Below are 15,449 nucleotides of genomic sequence, written 5' to 3'. Positions count from 1 at the left end.
TGCTGTTAAGCAAGCGGTTGCTAACGCCGTGCTTCTCATTCATCCAGGCAGCAACGCCCCTACTCGATTGATGGTGGACGCATCCAGCGTGGCCGTCGGAGCCGTCTTACAGCAGTGCATTAACTCCGAGTGGAGACCCTTGTCGTTTTACTCTCGGAAGCTACTTCCCGCTGAGACCCGCTACAGCGTCTTTGGCCGGGAATTACTAGCCATCTACGCTGCAATACAGCACTTTCGGCATTTCCTGGAAGGATGCTCGTTTTACGTGCTGACTGATCATAAGCCACTGGCGTATGTTTTCCGCAATAACTCATCCAAGTACGTGCCTCGTGAACGCCGCCATCTGGATTATATATCGGAGTTCACGACTGACATCCGCCACGTGAAAGGAGCTGACAACACCGCCGCAGATGCCCTTTCTCGTATAGCCGCGGTTGACTCTCCACCGCCAACCATCGACTGGGCCTCATTCTCCTCGGCACAGCAGGATGATAGAGAGCTTGCCGCTTTTCGACTACGCCTGGTGCCTCATCCATTATCATCTGAGCGCTTGTGGTGCGATGTCTCAGCTGACCTTCCCCACCCCTTCGTTCTCGCTTCATTACGACGCACCGTTTTCCACTCCTTACACGACATCTGTCACCCTGGCATTCGGGCTACTCAGCGTCTTCTCACCCAGCGCTATGTCTGGCACGGAATCAACGAAGATGTGCGCACTTGGACGCGCATGTGCCTGCCCTGCCCGATGACAAAGGTCTCCTCTCATACTAAGACGCCGCCCCAACCTTTCCTTCCACCCGGCCGTCGTTTCGACCATGTTCATCTAGACATTGTGGGCCCTCTACCAGAGTCTCAGGGGTACCGTTATATATTGACCATGGTCGATCGCTTCACACGCTGGCCAGAGGCTGTTCCAATTCAAGATATCACAGCCGAGACAGTTGCCCGCGTTTTCATTTCTACGTGGGTATCCCGTTTTGGCTGTCCTGGCACCGTGACAACAGACCGTGGACGTCAGTTTGAGTCCTCGCTGTTTACTTGCCTTAATTGCATCCTCAGATCCAGACATTGCCGTACCACGGCTTATCATCCCTGTGCCAACGGCATGGTGGAATGCCTTCACCGACAACTGAAGACCGCCTTGACTACCCGCCCCAATAGAGCCATCTGGGTTGATGCCTTGCCACTGGTGCTCTTAGGTTTACGAGCTGTCATACGGGCAGACCTGCAGTGCTCAACAGCAGAGCTGGTGTATAGCACTTCTTTACGGCTTCCGGGAGACTTCTTCACGTCAACGAAGCTACCAGACCGGCCACAGCAATTCCTACAACGCCTCCTCGACTGCGTTCAAGACCTCCGGCCCACTCCACCCAGACCTTCCGAACACAAGACCATATTCGTCCACCCTGATCTGGCCACTGCAACTCATGTTTTCGTGCGCCACGACGCGGTAAGACCACCTTTGACACCAGCCTACGACGGCCTATTCCGCGTCCTTCACCGCACCCCCAAAACGGCCACTCTACTTCAGAACGGCCGTGAAGAGACAGTCAGCTTGGACCGACTCAAGCTGGCGTACCTGGAGACCGCCCTAGAAAGCCTCTCATCTACGACTAATCTTCCGTTGGAATACCACAAACGGCATGTCACACATTCCGACTTCCAGTCTACACGGGGGGCCCTGTGGCGCCCTCGTTCGGGCGGCGCGCAAACCGGAGAGCGCGCGATGGCGACAGAAGAAAATAAAGAAGGCACTAGGCCGTGGCACGTGAAGCCACTCCTCACGTTCCGGGCTGGCATCGGTTATCGTTCAGGCGTGTCTCTCTTTCGCTCCTGTGGCATAAGCCTACAATACCATTAGCCTGCTGGACAGTGCCATGCGCACTGAGTTTGGCGTGCTCCTGACAACCGCCCGTTCTGCTATCTCTGCGGGGAAGCAAGCCACACCTACTGCTGATGCCAGTATCATCATATGAGCCTGTGTAGATTTGCTGTGAACGCACCCTCTTCCCAGCTTGGCGAGAGACCACATCACATCGTCAACTACCTCGCAGGGGCGCAAGGAACGCCCCGAGGATCTTTACAATCTCCTTCGCTAGGCCACTACGCCTCACCACATCGCAGCCAGCACGCCTCCCCTGCTCGGGGCCGATCTCCAAGCCCTTATTCAGGAAACTAAGGTCAGAAATTGATGAACGTTCCGTTGCTGTACGTCGAACTACCTAAGATCCTCTACCGCTGACAAGAAGGACGTAAGGAAACCCCAAGAAGCTGCCGGAACGCAATAGAAGCTCCGACGTCTAATTTTCACAGCCAGAAGAACTGGCGATGCAACATGGAAGCAGCGGAAAAAAAATTCACATAGCCGTGATCAAAGGCCACGACCCACCCGCAACGCAAGACGATAAACAGGCGATCTCGACGTTCTTATTGACGGTCCCAGCGTCAACGCTCCCATTGACACTGGGGACAACTATTGCATTATCATTGCATCGTTTAGAGAAACTAAAGATTGCTTGAAATTCACCTGAAATCCAGACTGCTGGAGGACACCTCATCATGCCGGTTGGAATTCGCACGGCCAGAGCCTTAATAAACAACGGCATTTATCCTGTGGGCTTTGGTATCCTACAGGGCTACAAATATGCCCCAGGAACGCGCTATTATAATTAGACTTCTTAACTCATTATGGTGCCATCATCAACCTGAGATCTGAAATATTACAGAAACCTTAGACAAAGCGCTGCCATACACGGCGCCAGAGAACAACGCAAGGAATTAAAGAAAAGAGCATCTCATTGTGCCTACTTTCTCAAGCGTTGTCATTTCCGTCAGGACCGATGAAGCTGAATACCTCGAAGGCGTCATCGAGGGTGATCAGTACCCACTTTTAAACAGTCAGATTTGCGCCGCAAAAAGCAGAGCTGAGTTGCGAGGCAAGAAAGCAAAAATGGTGCCGACAAACTTCAGCCGTGAATACATGCACGTCAACGTTGGTACGATAGAAACCTATATCAACAAATTCATGGATCCAAGCAATTCTTTCACCCTCTTCAGCGCTGCCGAATTCGCTTCAACAAATCCAGGTCCCGAACTAGATTTTGACGTGAATCCGAGCCTTTCGAAGTGCCATTAAGACAAGCTCAAGTCCCTGCTCTTGCAATTTAAGGCCTGCTTCTCGTCAACATCGAGAATTTCCCAAACACCAGTCGAGAAACATCGCATCATACCAGAAGAAAGTGCACGATCTGTTCAACAAAGCCTGGGTTACGAGTGAGTTTCGACGCGCGAACGCGACGCCGTGAAGAAACAAGTCGACGAAATGCTACGTGACGACCCCATTCAGCCATCTATTTGTCCGTGGGCGTCACACGTGGTATTATTGAAGAAGAAGAACGGGACACTGCGTTTTTGCGTCAATTGCCGCCACCTGAACAAAATCACGAAACACGTGTGCCCTCTCGCACGCATAGATGAAGCCTTGAACCGACTCCACAGTGCGAAGTACATTTTGTGGAGTGATGTCAAGACCCGCTATTGGCAAATCGAGGTTGACGAAAAAGATTGAGAGAATACTGTCTTCATCAGACCACATGGCCTTTTTGAGTTCAAGGTCATGTCGTTTCGACGTCGCTCGGCACCTGCAACGTTCCAGTTTGGTATGGCTACCATACCGGCTGGATTATAATGGGAGACTTGCCTCGTGTTCTCAGATAACGTCATCGTGTTTTCTTTAAGCTTCAATGAGCATCTCCAGCACCTTGAAGCGTGGCTTCAAGCTATGAAGACCTCTGGACTTACCCTGAAGCCAAAAGGTACTACTTCATGCCGAGGAGCTCTTGTTCGCAGGACAGGTCATTGGCAAGACTCAATACTTTCTCAGTACGTCACACCCCGTGGAAAACAGCCGCCACTGCTGAATTCCCACGGCCCACTGGCAAGATGGCTGTGCACCGATTTTTTGGATTGTGCGCCTAATAGAGGAACTTCGTAAAAATAGTTTCACAGATCATGAACTGCTAACTCACCGCACGAAAACCAGCGTAAAACTCATGTGGGAAGCGGCACAAGAGGAAGCATTGCAGCAATTTAACAGTGCCCCCAGACACCACCGGTACTACTACAGTTTGACGAATACACAAAAAAAGTACACTCTGACGATAGCAGCATAGGACTTCGTGCTCTTCTTGCGCAAAGGACTGACGGATTGGAAGGGGTGATGAGTTATGCTAGCCTGTCGCTATCTAAAGCTGAACCCAACTATTCCACAGCGGGATAGTAGTGGCTTGCTATTGTCACAGGGTCGTGACGTTGACAAAAAAGCAGACAGTACGTTGAAGGTTTAACGGTTCATTTTGACGAACTTATGCCCGGTAAACAGAAAGACGTATCACAGTAGCAGACCTGCACTGATAGCGGTGAACGGGTCGTCAGCCGTCGATCAAGTGACAAGCAGCGAAGCTCGTCAGCATTTATACACTTGCCATGAAATGTTCTAGCGTTATCACTAGCGGTGACGTAGGCTTCATAATAATTTGTATTGTTCGTGGAGTGGGCTGATCCTATAAAAATGACCTACCGCAGTCCTAAAGTTTCTCGAAGACCGAGGGCGCGGTTTGCGCTGAGAATTGCGTAGTGTATTGGGGCGATGACAAAACTCTCGAAAAGGAACGTGGCATTGCCCACCTCTGAAAAAGGCATCGTCCCGATGCTTTACCGGATGATCAAAGTACAACAATAATGCAACAAAGTACAAGCAATAAATACAACACAGCTTTCATACAGCAAAAAATTACACTGTATAAGTTCGTTAACGCGCATGAAACTGTTTGAGGCGTGTGACATGGTCGACTTGAGTTCAGGATCAGCGTTGGTGAGAATTCATGATGCTGTCGGGGACAACCTCAAAATTCAGTGAGCCGAGACGTGAAACCACCCTGTACGGTCCGATGTATTGTCGCAGAAGCTTTTCACTGAGAAGCTTTTCCCTGAGTATCCGCGTCCACACCCAAACACGTTCACCGGGCTGGTATTCCACGAAGCGTCGTCGATGATTTTAACGGCAGCTGTCAGTCATATGTTGGTTCTTGATACGGAGGCGCGCGAGTTCTCAAACTTCTTCGGCGCGGTGAAGGTACTCACTAACATCGACGTTTTCTTCGTCGGTGACGTTGGGTAACATGGCGTGGAGCCTAATTGCCGAGCTCCTTCCGTAAATCAATTTGTATGGTATCTGTGTCGTCTCCTGCACCACCGTGTTGTATGCGAAGGTCACGTACGGAAAAATGGCGTCCCACGTCTTGCGTTCGACATCGACGTACATCGCCAGCATGTCGGCGATGGTCTTATTCAGCCGCTTGGTGAGGCCGTCGGTCTGTGGGTGGTACGCTGTCATCCGGCGGCGGCTTGTCTGGTTGGGTCAACGTGCATGGGTCAAAACAACACAGAGCGATGCGCACCTGCGAGTATTTTTCTTTTTTTATTAAGAATTACCCCTCATCGCGCTTTTGCGTTACAGCAGGGAATTTTACAACAGATACAAATAAATTTTCATATACTCAACAGACTTGTCCTTCAGAGATCTTGTTCCATTCGGCTACACACTTCGGAAAAATTAGAATTCGCAAACATGCACGTCCTGGGCCAGTATTGACGGATTTTGTGTTTGTGATCATTACGTATAGAAACAGAGGTAAGGTGTATTCAAATATTTATCGTTGTCTATGCCTACCTTGTTATTATATATTTAAAAAATTGTTTTAGCCTTAACTTTCATCTTCGCGCAGACAACAATCCCCAATTCAATTCTTTTTTTCATCATTGTGACACTGTCCATCCTACTGTACCTGCCTAGTACGTACCTGACTATTCTGTTTTGGATAGCTTCAATTTGAGAAATGAGACTAACTTCCAATGGATCCCATAGTTGGCAAGCGTACTCAAATATAGGTCTAACACACGTAGTAAATGTATTATTTATCTTGTTTGCATTTGTGACATATTTTTTTCATCAATTGGCGTCACGTAAAACCAACTATGGGATATGTAAGGCTAGCGAAATGGCTTCGAGCGCAACATTAGTGTAGTATGTAGTCATGTTGTTAGATGACAAGCATGCCGTGATTATGATGTTTGTATGTTTATTTACCCGAGTCGTGCGTTCGCGTCACGTATTAACGATTTTGGTACATGTAAAGCTTTTGAAACGGCCGCGAGCACATCATGCGCGTAGCATGTAGTCACGTTGTTACATGACAGGCATATCATGTTCATGAAGTTTGCACCAGTATCATACCTTCGTCATGATGGTGATATGTGGGGTTTAACGTCCAGAACCACCTAATGATTATGAGGGACGTCGTAGTGGAGGGCTCCGTAAATTTTGACCACCTGGGATTCTTTAACGTGCCCCCAAATCTGAGCACACAGACTTACAACATTGCCGCCTCCAACAAAAATGAAGCCGCCGCCACCGGGATTTGTTCCCGCGACCTGCGGGTGTGCAGCCGAGTACATTAGCCACTACACCACCGCGGTGGGGCTACCTTCGTCATGTAATATTGTCCGGTAATAAGAAAATTGGTGCAAGTCAAGCTAGTGACACGGCCGCCAGCGCATCATGAGCGTGACATGTAGTCCTGTTGTTACATGACACGCATCTTATGATTATCATGTTTGCACCAGTCACATGTCGTCGTCATCCATTTACGTACCGTAATACTCAATATGGTATATGTAACACTAGCGAAACGCCCGCGAACGCATCATTGATTGATATGTGGGGTTTAACGTCCCAAAACCACCATATGATTATGAGGGACGCCTTAGTGGAGGGCTCCGTAAATTTTGACCACCTGATATTCTTTAACGTGCCCCCAAATCTGAGCACACAGACTTACAACAATGCCGCCTCCAACGAAAATGAAGCCGCCACCACCGGAATTTGTTCCCGCGACCTGCGGGTGTGCAGCCGAGTACATAAGCCACTACACCACCGTGGTGGGGCTACCTTCGTCATGTAATAATGTCCCGTAATATGAAAATTGGTGCAAGTAAAGCTAGTGACACGGCCGCCAGCGCATCATGAGCGTGACATGTAGTCCTGTTGTTACATGACACGCATCTTATGATTACCATGTTTGCACCAGTCACATGTCGCCGTCTTCCATTCACGTACCGTAATACTGAATATGGTATATGTAACACTAGAGAAACGCCCGCGAACGCATCATTGATTGATATGTGGGATTTAACGTCCCAAATTGACCATATCATCATGATGGACGCCGTAGTGGAGGGCTCCGGAAATTTCGACCACCTAGGGTTCTTTAACGTGCACCCAGATCTGAGCACACGTGCCAACAATATCTCCGCCTCCATCGGAAATGCAGCGCCGCAGCCGGGATTTGAACTAGCGACCTGCGGGTCAGCAGCCGAGTACCATAGCCAGTAGACCATCGTGGCGCGGTGCGAGAGCATTATGAGCCTGCCTTGTAGTCAAGTTGTTACGTGACACGCCTGTCACAATATTCTTGTTAGGGTCTGTCGCTTGCGTTCACCATGCAATCATGTCATACTATACCAGTTTTGAAACAAGACATGTGAACGAAACCACCGCGAGAGCATCAGGATTATGAAATGTAAATTATGACATTCACGACATGTATGTCATAATTTTTATATTATGATTAGTCAAATAAGCTCTTAATACAATCCTGATATGCCATGCCAAGTTTGGTATCAATAACATTATTGAAACGGCCAGGAGAGATAAAAGTAGTAGGCCGATAGATAGATAGATAGATAGATAGATAGATAGATAGATAGATAGATAGATAGATAGATAAATAGATCGATAGATAGATAGATATATAGATAGTTAGATAGATAGATAGATAGATAGATAGATAGATATCTTAGATAGATAGATAGATAGATAGATAGATCGATAGATAGATAGATAGATAGATAGATAGATAGATAGATAGATAGATAGATAGATAGATAGATAGATAGATAGATAGATAGATAGATAGATAGATAGATAGATAGATAGATAGATAGATAGATAGATAGATAGTTCGACGGCTTGGTGCCCTGGATTATGAGGTCGTCACCAACAGCACGAACTCTCAACGGTGGCGTCCGCAACCTGAAATCATTCATGTCGTACGGTTTCCTGCGCGTCCCCAACGACTATATTCTTGGTTCTTGCAGTGATTTATTGCTTGTACCTAAGACTTTTCCTCTTACATTATACTTGCACTTTTTTCATTGCTAAAACATTTGAACGATAGATTTCTCCAATGGGGGCAAGGTCACTTAGAAGTGTGGCAGCTTGGGCTAGTTGGTATGGCACGCCGATAGTTATAGCACGAAAACAAAACGACGACACAGAGACAAGAAGGGCGCGAAGGCCCTTCTTGTCTTTGTGCTCGTGTCCTTCGTGACCTTCTTGTCTCTTTGTCATCGTTTTGTTTTCGTGCTATATATCGTCAGGCAAGGTCACATTCCTTTTTCAAGACTTGTTATCACCTCGTTACAGTGTCACTACCATCATGAGCATGAACACGCCCTCTAAACGCCAAAAGTTAATTTAAAATATCACCAATAATTCTGGTACTGTGCTTGCAGTGGCCACGTTATACATGAATAATTCATGATGTCATCCGCTTGCGTGAGTTTATAATTTCACCAGGCGCATTCGCTTTTTTTAATGCAATGCATTACCCCTCATGATCAGTGAGTATCATGACATCCGATGCACGCGCTGCTCATACTCAAGCGGTATTTACGTTGACTAAAGCATGCGTTTGTCCCTCGACCTTGTTTTTTTTGTCTTAAGGTTTCACCGACCCTCTTTCTTTCCAGTAATTACTGTGGCGTGCTCAATCTACGCTTTGGCCTCTTCGTAAGCCTGGGCGTTTGTGCTGCTTCATAGAGCGCTTTCAAGATACATTGTTGTATACCTTTCTAATAAAAGATATTTGAAGTCCCATACATGACTTGAGACTGTCCGCCAAATTATGCTGGACAATTTCGCCACGTCTCATATAATCTCCGGATTACTAACGGTTACCTATTTGTATGCACTCTGTACCGATAGTTGTACAAAGAGTTAGGGGGGATTCAGCTAACGCCTTTATTGGTGCGGAGGACGTGCGGACGCGCTTTCAAGGGCGTCACCCCATAGGAGCTGCTTCACACTCGCGACGAGCTGAATTGCACATGGAAAAAGACACATGCAGGCAAAGCTAGGACACACACTAGCGCGAACAACTGTTTATTCGATAGAAAGATGGAAATATGTGTATAGAGTGGAAGAGAAAAAAAAAGAAAGAAGGCGTAAACCTGCGCAATGCCCACAATTAGAAAGCAACTGTCTGCGTGACGTTCAATGCAGCCTTGTCAATTATACAAAATTTCCATGTAGAAAAACGAACCCGTCGTCACACAATTGTATAGATGGCTCACTAACACACCTGTCTTCACCAAGTGTGCGCATCGTGAAAGCTTTACTGATTTCTCTTTCCTTCGTGTCCTTGCTCCAGCAAGTGTCACCAAGTAAACAGCAACAATCAGAAGGCAAATTATACATGTTCTTTTAAGCATGTCAACAAGCTTTTACCGTGGAAAAAATGCTGTTTCTTTGTCGTGCAGAAGTTGGAATGCTGTACAAACGGGTAGGTGTCATAACGTTTACGCAAGCAGGATTACAACTACAGCCTTGTAACTTAGCTACCCATTGTAGAAAGTGCCATTGCAAACCAAATTTCGAAAACACCACTGTATCAAGACCTAAAAATACTAAGCAAAAAAATCATTAAAACTTTAAAGATGAGCAGGCTTCAGGAAGACAGGTGCGTTAGTGTGCAATCTATGCATTTGCCGAATGATGAAGTTTCTGTTTTAAATGAAAATTTTAGATAGTGGACAAGGCTTGATTTGATGTCACGCAGATTGTTGCTTTCTTGTTGTGTGTAGTTCGAAGGCTTGCGCTTACTTTCATTTCTTTTTCCTTTCACCCTATACATATTTGTCACGTTTCCATCGAACAAACCGCCGTTAATTTGCACTCGTCTGCGTCGTACCCTTGCACCGAGTGTCTTTCTTCGTCTGCAATTCAGCGCGTTGCTAGTGTCAACCATGTACAACTAACTAGCTCCTACGCTGGCCTTTCATAGCAGCTGTGTTGGTTAGCCTGCTCTTCCAGAGAAGGAGCAGAATTTGAACCAAGGACAAATGCATGACACGCTGTAATAAACGCTAAGTAGTGTAGTAGGGACGCGGAGCACGTGTGCCTGTGCGGCGTCTGTGTCGTATCGCGGGTGAGCCACGCAAAAGTTCAATTTTTTAGCTTTTCAGAAACAGGTTCACAAGGGCACAGGATTGTCTTGAATTATGCACATGCTCCTGTCGCGTCGCCAATCCTGAAACCGGCCAGCGTTCCGTCGCAGTGGGGTTTTGTAGTTAAGCTTCAATGCACAAGGAATGCCTGCCCCCCCCCTCGTACTTATTGGCTTATCTTGTAGATCCGAAGCAGATCGTTGACTAGCCTCTGTAACTCTAAATTCTATCTGTGTGTCCGTGCCGGCGCACCACACCGCGTAGCCTCGTTGTGGTGGTCTAGTGGCTAAGGTACTCGGCTGCTGACCCGCAGGTCGCGGGTTCAAATCCCGGATGCGGTGGCTGCATTTCCGATGGAGGCGGAAATGTTGTAGGCCCGTGTGCTCAGATTTGGGTGCCCGTTAAAAAACCACAGGTGGTCGAAATTTCCGGAGCCCTCCAATACGGCGTCTCTCATAATCATATAGTGGTTTTGGGGCGTTAAACCCTACATATCTATCTACCACACTGCGTACTTCTTGCCAAAGTTGTTGGAACGATGCCAAGTAGGTAAATTCACTGTTGGGAGTTGCCGTCACTCTCTCCCTCACCCACAGCACCTGCTGGCTCCTCCGAACACTCTTAGGTGTTGTTGCTCCTCTGCCCGCTCACAACACACTTCTCTCTCGATTCACCCTCTCCACCGCCCTCAACGCTCGGCCGCACTCCGAGTGGAAACACTTTTTCGGCTCGTTTGTCTGCGATGAACCTTGCACGCAGTACAACCTGCCTCACGTGTATTTGCTCTTCAAAGAAAGGTTTATTCGAGTACAGGCTGAACAAAGTCTCGCTTGAAACCATTCTTTCAGCACCTGCGCCGACACCTGTTTCAGCCAGATCAACAGCGTGCGCGCCGGTGCCGCTTCGAATTCCATGATGGTTATCTTCATTGAAATTGGTCTTAATTTTTATGAAATAGGTTCAGTTTTGCGCTTTTACCGCAAAGTGTGAGTTTCACCTCTAGGGCACATGACTTACTCTTCGCTCACTGCCGTAGCTGCATTTTCGAAATGAGTGAGGTGCGAGGTAAAAGAGCTGAATTAGTGGCTATTCGAAGAAATTTGTTTCCTTTTTTGAAATGATTATCCAATCTAGACTACGTGCATGAGCACGAGATATTTCATGACCAGCAGGAACAAAAAAAACACATCGCAAGCAGCAGTAGGATATGAGATGTAGTGCGTAGGCAGCACTGTGAGGTTTGGAATTGAGCAAATGTTTCTGCTGTTGTTAATCTCGTGGCACAATAAGCAATGCCTTGGCTATATTTCGCGTACTTGTCTACTTGATATGAGCCAAATAATCTATCTCGAAACGCTGGCATTTTCATCATCGAAGCCACTGTATATGCTACACTTTGAACGTACTGCTCCTACACAAGATTCTTGGGTAGTTGTCAGTGCGCATTGTTCTTGTGCATATGTGTGCTGAAGTAAAGTGTGGGATTGGGCTAGTTGGTAGTCCACTATTGAATGTCTTAGCGCAAAAAAACTTCAGACAACAGAAGAGCCTCTTTTGTTCGTTGTCTGAAGTTTTTAGCGCTGAGGAGTTTATTAATATATGTGTGCATTTTACATCAATCTTTGTGTTCTAGGGCCCTGCTACAGTTGGTATGCAATACAACAGTTGCTAATCGGCAACAGTTGCGTTGGTATACATTCATCCTGTGCGTGTTTTTCATGCCTGCTTTCTGATTGAGTAGCTCTTCTTTTGTCAAAGGTCTTCTATTTTTAATAATTCATTGCTGGACGCTTCCTCTAAAACTCATTTCTTTGTTCGGTTCGTGTCACGAGCAAGAATCATCAGCAGCCACCCACAAGCTCATATAACAGATTAAGTCGGCCAATTTAATCGACGGTGCCTTACTACGTGTTTCTTTACATATGTTTTTGGTGTTTATAGCTACAGGCACGCACTCTTTTGTATAAGCAACGACGTGTGTCAAAAAACATTTCAAGATTTCGCATGTTCGCATCAATTGAACGGCCTTCAAAACAAAATAGCATTTAGAACTTGATACTTTCTACCCCTTCTCGCAATGTGGATGGCTCAAACGGTGCACGTCGTTGAAGGGTAAGCTAAGAATCACTCTTACCTGGTGTTGGTATGAGGAGCCGAGAGACATGCAGGATCGGTACATTGCCGCTGCTTTCTGAATCGCAGTTTGATTGGATGATGGTGCATCTAAAGAGACGAAGCTTGTATAATCGCCAAGCCGTGTGGCAGTTTGTAGCTGAAAGGAAAAGAAAATGGCATGACGTGCTGTGTTTACGGAATTCTTCTTCTCATGTGAGTAAGAAGCTGTTTCTCAAGCGAGATTAGTTAATACCATTTATAAGGGCGACTCAAACCTTTTTTTGAATTGCATCGATGTCACATACATGCCAGTTTAGTCACGCCCGAAATGCAGCCATGCTAATTAGTGTGATGCGAATGATTCATTTTTAGTACAGTGTGAATATTTCCCCATTCTTCATAACAATTTTCCAAGACAAAAACACGTGAGTGTCACGCGCGAAATAGTTCAACGAGGAAAAAGAAAAGTGGCAGTGAGCCGAATATTCATAAAAAATATAGGCGGATCTACGAAATACTAAAGAAATTGATAATAAAAGTTGTTGCTTAACGTCCCGAAAGCACAAAATAATTATGAGAGACGCCAGAAAGTTGTTTCAAACTCTAAGTTCACACAATTGCCTATGGCAGATACTGTCATGAATGTAGGGCCGAACTGATAGCGTGTATGACCACTCGGGTGAAGTCAGAGGGCTCTTCAGAACATTACTCTACTTATCCATATACTATAAAGCAGCCAACTTGTCTCCGCTGAGATTTCTTGAGAAGTCATGAAAGACTTCTCGTCCTGGTTGAAAAAAAACCCGTACAGATAAAAACGAAGGCTTCTATAAACTGTAAACTGCCTAATAAAGTCTAGCAGTCATGCGTAGCACAGATTTTGCAAGTGGAGCTCAAAAATAGCCTCCTTCATAATGAAGCATAGAAGAGAGTCTCCGATTTGTTCATTAAGATGACTGCAAAATCTTCACCAAATGCTTCATACAAATGATTGATTATGTTGCCTAATAGCTGGCGTAAAACAAGTATGCCTTTATAATGAGATGCGCTTTTCGCTCCGATCGTTTGCAACGTACCGGACGCCATCTCTGTAGTGAGGTAACATTATGCAGTGGCTACCCTCGCACGTGCAACAACTACAAATGGAGACCTAGATTACATTTCATAATGTGCATGTAACGCAGAAAAGTGGATGACGGCTTCATTTGTGGCAACAATGTCCCACCCGGAAATGAGGTGATGGAAGCACTAGTGCATGCCTAAAAATTCAAGGACGTAGACTTTATTGCTTATCTTGACGCGGGCTAAACATGTGATGACCGACGTGATGCGGTCTGCTCTGGTGGTACGAAGCGCTATGTTTGACATCGGCATCGTAACTTCCATTAGTGAGCGACAGAGTTCAGAACTGATACCTGGAACTGCGGAACCAGTCTCGATAAGCGTGAGTGCCGCAACACTGGTCACACACCTATCAGTAACATTCGTCGAAGAAGGAAGAGGCCTCATTCTTTTCATCGGGTATTGTCGCGGCCTTTGGCACTGCGACAACAAATTTTTCTGCTGCGGTGTATAAGAAAGATGACGCATCGACGATGGCGAGTGGCGTCGAGGTGATGCCGATTATTGCTTAGTGTGAATGCTATAGTCGGCATACGGAGACACCTGGCCGGGGTTCAGAAATGGGGATAACTATTGGTACGGTGATGCATAAGGGTCAGTTCGAAGCTTTGGTGGTAGGGACGTGGTCGACCACGGCAATATCGAGCGACGTGACCAGGAAGCCCACACGCAAAACATATTGGCCAATTGTCACATGTGCGCCCTGAAAGTACATTCCCTGATCGACACGGGGAAATGGCCAAAGTTGCACGGCTGGTGGTAAAGGCGAATCGATTTGAAGTGTTGGCCGCGGAGCAACTGCGGCGTAGCGGAAAAGTGCGTTCACCTTGGCACATAGAAGTCGGCGCCGGTGAAGTTTCCCCGACGGAAGGCACAGCAGCGCAAACATGGTACTGTATCATCTGCAAATGTTCGCTGTCAAAGGCTACGGGGGTCGGCGGGTTGTGAATAGCGTCAAAAGCTGACGAGTTACCTCGGCACGAACTGATTCCTCGACCTGGCAAAGTATCTTATCAAGGTGAGGGGCACTAGCGCGACTCGGGAAAGTCTCGTCCAATACTTGTTGGCGACGCCTAAGAAGACGCTGTTCACGGAGCACATCAAAACACTGGTAGAGACCAATGATCTCTGAGAGAGTGGCAGGTTTAATAGGTGGGCATGTAGAATACCACTCTGAAATGCCCTCAATAATGGGACACACCTTGTCTGCTACCACCATGGTCTGGTTAACTCGCGTCATAAGGAGAGAACGTCATCACTATAGCTTGTGAACGTTTCACCCGCTTCCTGGAACCGGCTTCGTAGACTTTGTTCTGCCCGATGTTTGCGCACAACAGGGCGATTTTGAAGGTTGCCCAGGCAGGTATATCAGTCTTGTGGTTTCTCTACTGCAGCATGGTGGGGTCCCTCAAATAGAACATGACAGTGCCGAGGTTCAAGAAATCATTATTATATTTGGTAACGCCGGCTCTTTCTTGGGGTTCAAGCTATTCTTGACATCTTTTCCATCGGTGCCACGGAAGATGCCAGGTTCTCGCAAGAGTTGGGCACCGGGATTTCCCCTGGGCGGCGAAACCATGGAATAGTCGAGTTGCCGCCGTCAGGCATGACGTGTGGCAGCGTGTAACTCTGTAATTCCAGGGCAGGGAAAACAACGGCAACCTACACAAAAAATACAATGAAAACACTGGGCCGAAACGAATGCTTCGTCTGAACACTAGCAGCAAGCTGGACAGACGCAAGCAGCGTTGCAGGAACCACTGACTAGCAGCTCGTGTGAAGCCACATCGCCAGCGCTGCGCGGGCTTGTGCTCCATGCAGCGCTGGCGATGTGGCTTCAGCACTGGAAATTCTTCACTATACTC

General features: G+C 47.0%; 1 protein-coding gene and 1 long non-coding RNA gene across 2 annotated transcripts in view; one reads left to right on the top strand and one right to left on the bottom strand.

Moving 5' to 3' along the window:
* LOC142803542 (uncharacterized) overlaps window positions 1-8,998 on the top strand; it is a 21,308-nt gene extending 12,310 nt beyond the window's left edge. Inside the window, exon 2 of the long non-coding RNA XR_012894160.1 lies at window positions 8,872-8,998. This is a non-coding gene — a long non-coding RNA (uncharacterized LOC142803542). The remainder of the gene's footprint in view (window positions 1-8,871) is intronic.
* Window positions 1-15,449, bottom strand: part of LOC142803543 (neprilysin-1-like) — a 153,934-nt gene that overhangs the window by 103,778 nt on the left and 34,707 nt on the right. Inside the window, exon 4 of the mRNA XM_075888670.1 lies at window positions 12,482-12,619. Within this exon, the coding sequence (XP_075744785.1) occupies window positions 12,482-12,619 (138 nt within the window). The remainder of the gene's footprint in view (window positions 1-12,481; window positions 12,620-15,449) is intronic.

This window comes from Rhipicephalus microplus, chromosome 3 (genome assembly GCF_043290135.1).
Source record: "Rhipicephalus microplus isolate Deutch F79 chromosome 3, USDA_Rmic, whole genome shotgun sequence".
Taxonomy (NCBI): domain Eukaryota; kingdom Metazoa; phylum Arthropoda; class Arachnida; order Ixodida; family Ixodidae; genus Rhipicephalus; species Rhipicephalus microplus.
This window is presented reverse-complemented; position numbering and strand designations above follow the sequence as displayed.